At 39.8% G+C, this 13,675-nt stretch overlaps 1 protein-coding gene across 2 annotated transcripts in view; it reads right to left on the bottom strand.

The window, feature by feature from the left end:
• Window positions 1-13,478, bottom strand: part of CDRT1 (CMT1A duplicated region transcript 1) — a 39,234-nt gene extending 25,756 nt beyond the window's left edge. For both annotated transcript variants that reach the window (XM_042450042.1, XM_042450043.1), the window contains exons 1-6: window positions 12,817-13,478; window positions 8,510-8,647; window positions 5,991-6,200; window positions 5,061-5,188; window positions 1,881-1,997; window positions 1,400-1,509 (exon numbers count right to left, since the gene is read on the bottom strand). In XM_042450042.1, coding sequence (XP_042305976.1) covers window positions 1,400-1,509; window positions 1,881-1,997; window positions 5,061-5,188; window positions 5,991-6,200; window positions 8,510-8,647; window positions 12,817-13,360 — 1,247 coding nt within the window. In that variant the 5' untranslated portion in view covers window positions 13,361-13,478. The remainder of the gene's footprint in view (window positions 1-1,399; window positions 1,510-1,880; window positions 1,998-5,060; window positions 5,189-5,990; window positions 6,201-8,509; window positions 8,648-12,816) is intronic.
• Between the last annotated feature and the right edge of the window lie 197 nt (window positions 13,479-13,675).

The raw sequence follows: 13,675 nt of genomic DNA, 5'->3' as shown, positions 1-13,675 counted from the left end.
TCTAATTAGTATTGTTAAAACACTTATCCTTTGACAATAGCCCCTGAATAATAATTTAAAATGTCTCAGTGGAAATTGGTGGAAGGCAGTTTCTGAAATATCTGTGCTGAATGTGACATGTGATGGGGGGGCACAAGGGAGGGGTTTGTGAGGGAAGCCCAGTTATTTCGAAAGAATTGGATGCAAAACTACAGGGAAGAATCTTGATTCTCTCAAAGGCGGGATACAGACAGGCAGGGGAAGACATCTTGGAGGTGTATTCTGTGAATACGGAGCCCCAGCCGCCCGCCCGGGGCGTGCTTCAGGTGATGGGGCTTCCACAGGGGGGCAGTGACGCCGCCTCCCTCACTGGGGCCGTTTCAGACCCGGGTTTCCAAACTGCCGCCTCGGAGGACGCTGCAAAGAGAGAGGCAGCTTCCGCACGGGCGGCCAAAATGGGGCTTTTTTTTTCCTGTGCCGGCTGGCGGATGCGCAGCTGCGCAGCTGCAGCGCTAAGCAGTGCAGCAGAAGCCTATGGGCCACATTTAAAGTGCCCAAGCCCCTTTAAAACTTTTCCCCCGCTCTGCCCAAGACAATGGTGGTCTCCTGCCAGCTGGTGATCAGCTGGTGTTGGCATCTTATCCGCTTGCACTTTGCCAGTGTCACCAGCATCATAGATGCCTCCTCTCCTTGGGTCCCCCGCTCCTGCTGAATCTGCAATGCGCAGCCACAGCTGTCTCCGCTTCCACCGCTGTCCCCTTCCATCCCCCATCAACCTCCCTTGTACATATGTAAATATTACATTTTAGCGTTTTTTATTGTAGGTGAAATGGCACAGGAATGTGTGTAGGGGTTCACTTTAAAGTCCAAACTTTCCACGCAGCGCATGTGTACATGTTTCTCTAGGGTTAGGGTTAGGGTTAGGGTTAGGGTTAGGGGTACGAGTCTTAAAATGCGCTGCAGCTGTGCCGTAAGCTTCCACACCTGCATGGCAGCTGACGCTGCAATTAACGCTGACTGCCCAAACTGCGCATGTTCCAGGACCCCGACTCATTATGCGATGCAGCAGACACCGGAGCTTTTAAATGGGCAACTTAAATTAGCGGCGTGCAATTCTGACGTACCGGTGCAGCTAGCTTACAGACGGAGCTGCGCGCTGCGCATCAAACAGAAAAGAAGCGGAAAAAAGCAGCACCTTTTTAAATGCCGCTTCTTCCCGCTTGGGGCGTGCAGGGGGCGTGTTCATGGCGGCATTCAGGTAAGCGCCGTCTGAAGGCTCTAACCCTTCATGACGTCATGAATACACCCCTTTTGCCCGTCTCTATCCCGCCACAGATTTCTTTCTTGTCTGAATATGCCCTAAAAATAAAATTTAAAAAGCAACTGTAAAGGAAAGATTGCCCTTCGCATGTTCACATACCTGTCTATTAGAACACGGACGTTATAGCTGCTGCAGAAGACATTCCTTTCTTCTAACTTGATACTGTCTGTCAATTGGCCATGATAAGCTTTATGCAAGTGTTCAAATTCCTTAAAGCAGAGTGAAGAACAATGGTGATTTGGTGATAAGAGATAAAATAGCACAGAAAGAAGTAAATGACTTCCCACTCCTAGTTTTCCCTCTCAAGAAACACACCAGGAGCCAACCTAACCAGTATGGAGGCTGTGTAGGATAGGACTAGTACACATTCCCACAAATGGCTGAGTAGACATGAAGGGAAAGAGTGGCAGCTTCAGGCTGACAAAGCACCACTCTTCCATGCTCCAAGTTTCCTTTCATGATGTTATCCATAGAGACAAATTCACCAGTGGTAGGTAACCAAGTACAGCCTAAGAATTTTTCATTGCCTACTGAAATATAGTTCAAGAAATCCCAGGAATGCAGAACACCCATAAAGTACCTTGTGGATCTTGCTCCTGCTTCTGACTGGGATAATGTCACCATTTTGATTTATCTGAGGAATGGCAACGTTGACTATTTTGGCATAGTTGCCAATTGGTCTCTTAGGACACATGCCCTGCAAAAAAATAAGAGACACCACATAATTATTTAAACAGGACAGTGGCCCTTCAATAAAGACACTAGTACTGAAAAGGCATCCCCACAATATGTGTGTGTGTGGCTTCAAGTCATTTCCAACATGGCAACCCTATCATGGGTTTTTTTTGGGGGGGGCAAGATTCGTTCAGAGGAGGTTTGCTTTTGCCTTCCTCTGAAGCTGAGAGCATGTCACTTGCCTAAGGTCACCCAGTAGGCTTAATGACCAAGCAGGATATCTGGTCCAGAGTCCTAGTCCAACACTGAAACCAGCTGGGGTTTGGGTCCAACACACACACCCTCCATCGATACCAAAATCCATGGATGCTGAAGTCCCATTAAATACAATGTCATCATAAAATGGTGCCCCTTGTATAAAATGGCAAAAATCAAGGTTTGCTTTTTGGAATATATATCATGTTTGAATATTTTCAAGCTGTGGATGCCTGAATCTGTTTATAAAACATCTCTGGATATGGAAGGCTTATCATGGAACTTGAATTGGGGACACATGGGCAAGTACTCTGCAGTTATTGTTAAGCTAGAGGGGTCACTCCTGGTAAAAGAGTCATTATGAATTGCCCATATTTGCATGCTTGTTTTCACAGAACAGTGTATAATAATACAATGAAGAAGAATTATGCTACCAACTAAAGCAGTTAACAATGTGAAAACATGGAGGCAATGGCAAAATCATAAACATTACAAAATTGTTTGAAGAATAAAATTAAAATAAAGAAAAGAGGAAAATAGAAGATCCTCTTATGCAAATAGAAACATAGACTAGGACTGTTATGACTGGTAGTTCCTCAGGGGACTCTTCCTATACAAGGAGTTTTGGTGGTTCAGATTCTTGGTGCCTGTTTTTTTTTTTTTACTTTCTTTTATTTTTTGTAGTACTTTTCCCAGTCTAGACATACTGTAGGTGGATTCAAGCTCTCCTGTTCCAGGGTCTATGCACTAGGGTTCAAATCACCAACTGGCCAAGAGGTTCACTGTGTGATCCTATCCCAGACACCTTCTCTCATAGCCTTATTGTATGAGGAAAGAAAGTGGTAATGGAGCCGGAAGATAGCTGCTTTCTCCATGCCTTACTGCATAACCTTATAGTGCTTCAGTTCTCTTCCTGTGGGAGACAGTCATAAAAGTGTGTCTTTTGTCAAACATATTTTTCCAACTAGATGCACTTTTAAAACCATCTCCTGCAGAAAGAGAACTGAAGCACTATGACGTCCTGTGATAAGGCATGGAAAAGGCCGCTACTCTCCTGTTCTGTATCCACTTTCTTTACTGATACAATAAGGCTCTTACATCTACCTCCCTTATAGAAATCCTCAGCATATCTGCATTTTGGCCTTGTAAATATAAAACACAGCAGTGTACCACACAGAACCTTAACTGGAGAAGCATGGATAGAGTAGTTATGGAAATTAAAGACTTCTCAAGGTCAAGAAAAGAAGTGAGACAAAGCTTTGGAGTTTGTTAAAAGTGAAACAAAATTAAGCACAGATTTACTTTGCTAGCTGGGACCATGTTGCACCTGACAGTTTAGTCTGTTGTTATTGTTTGGGCACCCATTTATTTTTATGTATTAATTTTATTTTTAAAAGGTTTTTTTTGAATAAAATTTATTTTATTTTTTAAAATCATGGAAAAATTAAGCAGTGAAAAAAAATTCTGTCCAGCACCTTGGCTTAAGTACAGTGTGTACTTGTAACATGATATGCCTGCAAAAGCTTCTTATAGCACATTGGAAAGACATGAGCATAGCCTTCGGATTTATATGTAGACTTAAACATTCATGAAATGTAATGTGGAAATTCAAGGACATTGTCATACATTGCTAATAAATGGACATAATTTTAATATACATGTTCACCATGTATACTAAGACACTAATGGATGGTGGTGTGGCACCAATCGATCCAACCTTAAACAAACAAAAAGATAAATTGATGTTAGTTCCAAGCATGGCCTATCTGCGAGAGGGAATGTCTCCCCCAAATGGTAAAGAAATGTACTCACATACTTTTAGCTAGGTGGCAGATAGCAAATCTCAAAATATACATTCACACTTCAGATTAACCCAGTACTTCTCAAATAGTGGGGCGGAGGACCCCCCCCAGGGGGGGCACGAGGCTCTGTAAAGGGGGGCGCGAGGCTCTGTTATGCAGAGGTGTACTTATAACAATTTTATAGACAAATGATACTATTTACAGTCGCACGGGGGGCGCGAAATGTTTTCTTCTTCCTAGGGGGGGCATGACAGAAAATAATTGAGAAGCACTGGACCCAATACATCAGCAAATAGGGTGGGTGCAGAGCACAAGCATTATGTATGAAGCAGAAGAAACACCAGGAAATGCAAGTTGAACTCGAGAAGTTATGGATTCAGCTTAATATTTTAATGGAAATATGATGCAAACTAACAGCTTGACAAATACAGAATTGGCATCTCTTGCAGATGAAGCCTTAAATGCTAAGATGTACATTCTCAAGATGTGTCCCTTGAGAATGTACTGGTGTCTGTCAAACATGGCACATTAATCGACCATTTCCACTTGTAGGGATGTAATTAATCCTTAAGTGTCTTCTGAAAGAAAGCAACAAGTCATTTTAGAAATGTTCTTCCTGCTGAGAGAAAGTCTTTGAAAATCACACAATTCTGGAGACTATTCATAATTTATAACTTAATCCAAAGTTGTTTGGCACAGATAATATCATTTTCTGCACAGGAAACAGCACTTTCTGTGCAGAATATGCCATGTGCTATTTTCTGCAAAGTTCCAAATGGTGGTCAGACAGAGATTCTTCTTGTCAAGGTTTTGTTGACAATAGAAAAACATGTTTTTTGAGCATTAAAAATATGTTAAAATATTCTTTCCACACTTATTACTGGAGAGAGAGAGAAAAGTCAACAACTCAAAGAGGAAATGAAATATCCTGGGCCCATGAAGGGATGAAGAGTTCTCCTTTTGTGCCCCATAAGTGTCAAGCCTGAGTTTCTCTATCAGTGAATGAGAGTAAAGAAGCATCCCAGCACCTGCAAGAATGCAATCCCACTTCGGCGGGAACGATTAGTTGTAACGTCCTTCTTAAGTTCTTTAACCAGGAAATCCCAGTGTAGACTCACAGAGGAACATCTGTGTAAGGATTTCTGGTCTAGCATACCTAGAGGGTCGCAAAAAAATGTTATTTTTTTAAATTGTATTTTATTAAACAAACAAGCATAACATTACATAAATACAACACTCACAGCGCTGAAAGCAGCAAACCCATCTAAACACACTAAATCTTAAAGTCCAATCTCTTCTCCTGCATTCCCTCCCACTACTTTTCCTTCTCATCATTCATTCGTTCTTCATTTCATTCATCAACTCCCACCTGTCTACTCCTTGTTTACTTGCTCATTTATTCCATTTTCTCTAATGTTCTTTCCCTTGCTTCATTATCTCCTCATACCTACCACACTTCTCCCCATCCTTCTTCACTTCCATTGACCTTCCAGCCTTCTTACTTCATCTGCCTTTCATCCTTCTCTTCCATTCTGCATTTAAATTTCCTTCCAGGAATACCTCATCCACCTTCATTGATTTATTTGTTCGTAATGATTTCCAAAAATTCCTAGTTAACCTTATGCTTTCTCCTTTCTAATATAGTTATCTTATTCTATAGTTATCCTATTCCTGCTCAAATCTACTCTAATTCTGTTCATTTTTCCTTGCTTCATTTCAATAATTCTTTATTATTTCTTCTGTTTTTCTCCTTTTCAACTCCATCTTTTTTATAATATGCTTATATGTGACCAAAGTCTTTTCCAATATTCCTTTATTGGATTCCATTCTTCTATTTTTATTGTCTTATTGTTCAATCAAAAAATCAAAATCAAACATTTTTTTTAAAAAAAAATTGTGATTCTGTTGGCACAAAAGAGAAATAATCAAAAGCCCCAAGGAAATTCAGAGATACTTACGCAAGATGCGCTTGGATAGGTGGATGGGCAGGCAGCGAATGAAGTCTTTGAAATTGCTAGTGCTAGGGGCTTTCTGGGGAGAGATGGGTGTAGAGGTTGTGACATTCAATACAACTGAAAGGCGAGGCTCATCATCATCCATGCCCTCAGATATGTCTCCAGAGAGCTGATCTGACTCTTTGGACCAAGCTCTTTGCACATGTAGATGAGCTGTAGTAAGAACAGGAGAGCCAGCAAGTAGTTCAGTAAGGACTGGGATGATAAAACCCATCTTCTGTTTTCCCACATTACTCCTTAACCAAGTGGTGAAGGCATCAGAGCAGTGGGCCTCCACACCAACTTGCCAAATATAGACCAAAGCTTTGTAGAAAACACAGCCCTATGATGTATGTTTTTAAATATTTTCTCTATTTTTCTTGTTAATTTTGCTATTCTTTTATATCAACAACAACAATAAAAATACAACCCTGTAGATAGAGCTCCCTAGAACCTTAAAATAATTGATATTCATTATGTAAACACACTGTTAACTGCAATTGTTTTCAAATGAGTTTGTTTTCACCCTGAAGAAAACCTGTAGGCAAATGGTGTCTCTGGGCAGAACTGACATAGAACTAGGGGCAAAGTTTTTTTTAAATGAACTTCAACCACAAGGCCTAGGAGTAAAATTAAAGCAAACAATTAGAAAACATAGCCAAGATAACGATTTACTGTTTAAAACAGTGCTTCTTGAGCTATCTGATGTGGGGACCAGCAGTTAATCATTTCCAATAGGTCAATGATCAGCACCATATTGGTGCCCATTGTCTACAATGGTTTCTTTCTTTCCTGGGACTCACCAGGGACTGGCAGCCAATGGACCAGGGACTGGCAGTAATCTGGGGACCAATACTTTGGATGGCACTACTTTAAACCATACAATATACTTTTCTTTAATAATTGTGCAATGGGTCCCTTCTTCTTCCTTGAACAAGTTTTAGTTTCCTTTGCCTTTGTTTTTGAATGTGAAAACTAGATATAAATCCCAACACTCTATGACAAAATTCTGATGTAGGAAAATTTACTTTTAAATTAAAAGGTTCACATAATGTGATTTTTAAATTGTTATTGATAAACATTGCAGATACAGTGGGCCCATGGTATCTCCTGAGGTTTGGTTCCAAGCCCCCCCCCCCCCCCTGTATACCAAAACCTGTGGATGCTCAAGTCTCATTGTATACAATGGCATAGTAAAATGATATCCCTTATATAAAATGGCAAAACTGAGGGTTGATTTTTAGAATATATCTATATATATATAGATATAGATATTCAAGCCATGGATTATTGAATCTGTGGATACAGAATCTGTGGATACAGAATCCGTGGATACGGAGGGCTTATTGTATTTGTGATATTTTTCCTATACAGTACTGTTTAGATACATATTATAAATACACTTGATGGGTGTCTTTCCTATTAGTAAATGACAACTAGAATCATGTTGGTTAGTTCCATTCTGGTTAGACCATGAAATCAACTATTAAAATGAGTCAATGTGTACTTGATTCTGATTGGTTAAGTGTCTCTACTCTCACTGGAGTTAAAAATAATATTTTGACTAACAATGTATACAGGCTTCTTGTGGCCCTGAAGCTCAAAATATCCCTGTTTTATTCCTCTCCCTCCACCCCACCCCCTTTTTCAAGACTGAAGGTCTGGGTAAGTTGACTCTTTCTTATCTGGAATTCCAAATACGAAATACTTCAAAATCCAAAATTGTCCATATCTTTGCTTGCTCTTGGTTTAGTGTACACAAATTTTGTTTCATGTACAAAATTATTTAAAATATTGTGTATAAAATTACCTTCCAGCTGTGTGAATAAGGTGTATATAAAACATAAATGAATTTCATATTTAGACTTGGGTCCCATCTCCAAGATATCTCATTCTGTAACTACAGGTATTCCAAAATCCAAAAAACCTCTGAAATCTAAAAGACTTCTGATCCCAGACATTTCAGATAAGGGAGATTCAAACCTGTACATGTAGGAGAAAGTGGTCTTTCAGATAACCTGCTCCCATGACATGTAGGGTTTTAAAGGTTAAAACAAGTCCTTTAAACTCTTCCGTATTCTGGGGGAGGCTGCTCTATATCGTGCTCTTAGGTAATAGCTTACACATTCCTACTGCAATTATAAAACTGAAGGATGTCCGGCCAGAAACTGTTTAAAGGTGTAAAGACACACAATGAAAATAAGAATGCCTCATCTTCTCACCCCATTACTTCTCTTAATTTATGCCAGCAAGCCTCATCTGAACCTAAACATGCAGCCTATACATTCAACAGAGGTGCCTGGAAGAAATAAAAATTAGTGCGAAAACCATGCTGGAAGCAAGTTAGTTGACATAAATTCAGGTAAAATGGAAGCATAAGTGGCCTATCTCACAGGATCATTATAAAGAAGATTAGAAGTGGCATAAGTTTTAAAATGTCATATATTTTATATATTTGATATATAAATAAAATATAATCATACCAAATATACCACTCCTCTCTGAAGTATGACAACTTTCCATGCCTGATGAAAAGCAAGCAGACTGAGATGCAAGATGGTTGGTAACCTGGGAAGCAGATTTCGCCTGGTCCTTTGGCACAACTGTCTCATCAGTCAGGGCTGAAAATATCAAAGTCAGGTAATTTTACTGAAAATTAAAACACAAAGAAATTTCACAAAAGATAGCTCTAGGTAAATCCATACCATGGTGTACATTATGGGAAGGACCATCCTAGCAACCCTGGATCACTGTTTCTACAAGAGGATGCTGAAAAGTTCTCAGCCCAACAAAGAAGGGAATGACCTCGAGCCATTACATGCCATTCTACATATGAACCCCAAAGTTCAACGCACTTGGCACATTGTTTCTCAAGATTCTTTAACCCTTCTTTAAAAATTATAATGTCTGGTCACTGAAATACTGCTTTGCTATTATCGCCTCTGAATCATTCAAACATTTTCTTCTTTTCAAACTTAAAGGTTTGGAAATGCGAACCAGTAAGATTGCGCAAGATCTGGTGAGAAGGGTGAGTTGGGACATGTACTTAAACCCCAAATTCTTCAAAACATCCATCATCTTGCTAGCCCTGTGAGCAGTTGCATTGTTCTGCAAAAAAGAAAACATCTTTCTGCAGCTTCCCTCACCATTTTTCCTTCAATGCCTCCTTTAACTGGCACAGCAAGTCAGAGCAGTATCCTGCATTAACAGTTTGGACCTTCTGAAGAAAGTCAGCCATCAAAATACCTTCAGTGTCCCAAAAAAATTGTGGTCATGACCTTTCCTTTGAGTCGTAAATGTTTTTGGCAGTTGTGAACCTGAATGCCACCACTGTAAGGCTATTGTTTGGTGTCTGGATCACAGCGACGATGAGTCATTCAAAAACATTATCACCAGATTGCTCAAAATGCTGCAAAATCAATTTGGAGGTATTCAGTCGATTTCGTTTCTGGTCAACATTCAAACATTTTGGCAGCCACTTGGCTGGCAGCTTCTATATAGCTAATGCATTATAAACCCAATGCAATCTCAGGATATCTCTAGTGTTTTAGCTTAAATTCACCAATCTGCCAAAATCAGGTCATGGACACAACAATTGCAGGAATCAATATTGTTGAAGGCCTCCCAGACATTGCTGCCTCTTCAGTCTCAAAATCTCCACACAAAGTTTGCACACCACTTCTCTGCAGTTGAGTATGACAAGCACTTGTCACTCAGTGTTTGTACCATACTCATGGATTTCTTTTGGAGTTTTCTTCTGCAAGAACAAGAACTTCATGATCTCCCAATGTTCAGCACTTGAAAATGTCAAACTTTTTGTTTGCATGGCTCTATCAACGATCTGAAAAAAATCAGAAATTAGAGCTACAATCCTGTAAATTGGCAGTTTAAAATACAAAATAACACTTTCAAGCTACAGTGACAAAATTATGCTCAGATTTTGGGAAATGAGTCAGTCTGAGAAACGAAGTGCCAAGTGTGTCGAACTTTAGGATGAATATGTGGAATAACATGTAAATTTAATGGCTCTAGGACCTAGGTCATTTCCTTCTTGGTAGAGCTGATAACTTTTCAGCACCCCTCGTGAAAAGGGCCCAAGATCATATAATAAATTCCTTGATCAAGTAGGGATTTAAACTGGGGTCTCTCTGTTCCAAGTTCAACACTCAACTATTACCCTAGTTCCCTGTGCTTGTTCCTACAGAAGGGTAGTTATTATAAAAATGATATCACAGCTGGAACACAGTGGTAGAAAAAATGCAACTGTTATTGTGCCAAACTGATATAATTAGAATGCCAATTAGTAATATGCATACTTAAAATAATTTGAAAAATATGAAAAATAGATTGCCCAGATTTGAGAAGATGGAGGATGGCCGTCCTGTATTAGGGTGCATCCAGACTGATTAAAAAGTCCAAAATTTTGTTCCTGTTCTTTATTATTTTATTTTGCAAATCTCAAAATATGTTCTCTCAGCTCCTGGAACAATCAGAGACATTTTATACCACCTCTCCAGGTCAGATTATTTTGTCCCAAAGTAAAACTGGAAATAACTGGAACAAACTCGGGGACTTTTCTATCAGTCTGGATGCACTCATAATCTAACAGAATAAAACAAGTTACAATAGTTACTAATATTGTGTACACAAGCAACTGGATAAAAAGGCTTTAATTTAAAACAACAATCCTGTTTCAGCTTGGCACAGACATGAAGCCAACGTCAGTGCCAATTTTGCCTCCAAGAGATAGCTTTATCCTACAGCTTCCATCGACCCTTGCCAAAATAGTAAATACTGAGGAATTATGGGCGTAACAGACTCAGAAAATCTGGAGAGCTACAGTTGTTCACCCTAATCCAAAATATGTTTCACCAGGTTTTTCTCAGAAACTTCTAAGGAAAGATCTTTTAATTCAGTGTCCCTTGCCTTCTTATTCCTATGCTGGAACTGTCCTATTTGCTTTTGTTGTTTGCTCATTCTCAAGACAACCTAAATGTGAGGTTAAACATACCTGCAGTTGACATACATGTTTTTAAAAATGTCATTGACAGCTAGTAAGGAGTGCTGGTAATTATCAGAACCGGAAGGGAAGCGGAATTTATTCCCAATAAAACAAGTAGCTTCAAGGAATACTTTCCATCAAGAATGCAGCAGTGAAAAAAGGATTAACCCTCCTTTCCTTTCTGCTGAAAACTTACACCAAAAAAGATAAAAATAAAATGATAGTGTTATGATTTCATTTCATAAGATGTTGCCCTGGCAGCAAATCATGAGATCTTTAGTTTGGTCAAAGGCAGCAGAGGATCTCTCTCTGTCCTGAACTGCAAATCCCAGGATTCCATAGGATGGAACTACGACATTTCAAGTGGAATTGTAGTGCTATAACTGTATAGTGTGAAAGCGTCCCAGGTCTGGTTGTATTCTCAGTTAATGGTGGTGATGGTGGAGGGATTAAAGTGCTTTCTTGGGTCATTTTGGGAGTCTTTTCCCCTTTTAAATCGTTTTCTTAATTAAAAAAATGTTTTGGGACTTTTTTTCCAAAAAAGAAAATAAAGTCATCTCAAACTGGATTACTTCTGCAATATGTTTTAGATCATTTTCAAGTTACCAATATTGGGGGCAGCCAGTGTGTTGCAGTGGTTTGGACGTTGGACTATGACTGGAGACCAGGGTTCAATTCTGTGCTCAGCCATGGAAACCCATTTGGGTGAGTCACACACTCTCAGCCCCAGAAAATCCTGTGATAGGTTCACCTTTGCAAACCTTGGAAACAACTTGAAGGTGCACAACAACAACAACAATTAAGAGTAACAAACTGAATTATGTTTAAAGTAGTTTTCCAAATTATAACGTGGAGTATGTCTTTGTCTTTTGTGGGGAGCAATTAATGGTTGCACCATGAATTTGGGCAGAACCTGGAAATGTTTTCTGGACTATAGCTCCCAGCATGCTCATTGGCTGGGATTCGGGAACGTATATCCAGAAAGGTAACATTTTGAAGTTCTTGTTTAGCATACGTGATTTGTATCTGAGCATCACCCTATTGTGAAAATGATATTTTGTTGTATTTTAAGGGAACTATGGTATTCAAACTCACCTGTACCTTGGATAACTTAATGTGTCTTGTAGGCTCATCAGCTTGCCTTCTGTGGTTCAAAAATAGTTTTGAAACTCAGTTCTCAGTTCTGCCTTCTTCTTGAACCTCTTGGGCTATATACTTTTATTTTGGCCCCACTAGTTTTGTCTTCTTGCTAATCATTTTTCATGATTCTCCATGGGCCTTTTCACATTATACTGTGATTTCACTTTCCAACTGACATGGTTCCATCCTATGGACTTTTGGGATTTGCAGTTTGGGAAGAAGCCTTTGGAATTCTCAGTCAGGGAGCTCCTCTGATACCTCTGGCCATACTACAAACCCCTGGATTCCATTGGATAGAATGATCACAGTTGAACTGGAATCATAGCACTATAACTGTGTAATGTGAAAAGGTCCTGTGCTTACTATGGCAGCCATTTCATATTTGGACAAGCCCGCATTTCACTACCATTTTGTGAAAGCACCAATGAGAACCTCAAAGTTCCAAATATGCTCAAAAAGATTCTGCTGTATTGAAATAAATTCAATTTGTCAATTTCTTCCTCTCGCTGTTTATTTTCTGCCTGTGTTAGTATCAGATAGCATCGATAGCCAATACTCAGAAAACTGGCCAGACTATCTGGGAGCTGAGAGTTATAGTCCAAAAAGTAACTTTTCAAAGCTGTGCCTTACAGAACATTGCAATGTTACCTGATTCCTCTTTTTTCAATGTGAAATTCCCATCTTGGCTTAACAAAATACGAATCAGGCTAGCAGCCATCAGCAACAACTGTGAGTCACACATTTGCAGCAAAAGCAGCAAATAATTGGCTTTGGTCCAGAAACTGGCATGTAAGAACCACTTCCAGAGGCTTGCCATGGACTGCTCCAATTTTTGAGGATCCAATGCCCGATCCAAGGTGGATGAGACCATGAAGCTGGAGCTGACGCAGGAACGTGAATAGGTGAAATCTTTGGCATTTGTCGGCCGTAACAGGTTCCAGGCATAGTTCAAGAGGTCTTGACTTTTGAACCGCTTGATGATCCCCACCAAGAATTGCCTCTGAGAAGCATGGCTGGCCCGCACAAACCATTCTCGGGTGGAGAAGGTCTTCCAGGACAAGATACAGGATTTGCAGTTGTGGCAAACAGGCACCAAGTCTGTTTGCTTCTCACACCGTAGGTCTGGGGTATACTCTAATTTATATTCCAGGATCTCAGGTACCACCGGCTCGACTGGAGGGCGGGTTTTCATTCTGTCAGACCCTTTTCAAGGACACAGAGTTAACTCAAAATTCAAGTAGTCTTCCTGTCAGACCCTAGGTGTCTATCCAGCAGCAACAATCCTGTGCTGTTAACAAGTGAAAGAGGCTTCTGTTTGTGGAACTCTTTTATTTTTCAGAACTTCTAGGAAACACAGTTGCTACCGTAATTCTCCTACAATGTGCCTGAATAAACATTTCTGTAGCTACCACACCACAGAGATTCTAATAGACAAGGAATGCTATTTCTGCATGAAAATAAATACACAGACACATTCATTTTTTTTAAATCACAAAATATGATAGCT

Source organism: Sceloporus undulatus, chromosome 2 (assembly GCF_019175285.1).
Source record: "Sceloporus undulatus isolate JIND9_A2432 ecotype Alabama chromosome 2, SceUnd_v1.1, whole genome shotgun sequence".
In the NCBI taxonomy this organism is placed as follows: domain Eukaryota; kingdom Metazoa; phylum Chordata; class Lepidosauria; order Squamata; family Phrynosomatidae; genus Sceloporus; species Sceloporus undulatus.
The sequence above is the reverse complement of the archived record's forward strand: the minus strand, read 5'-3'. Positions and strand labels throughout refer to the sequence as shown.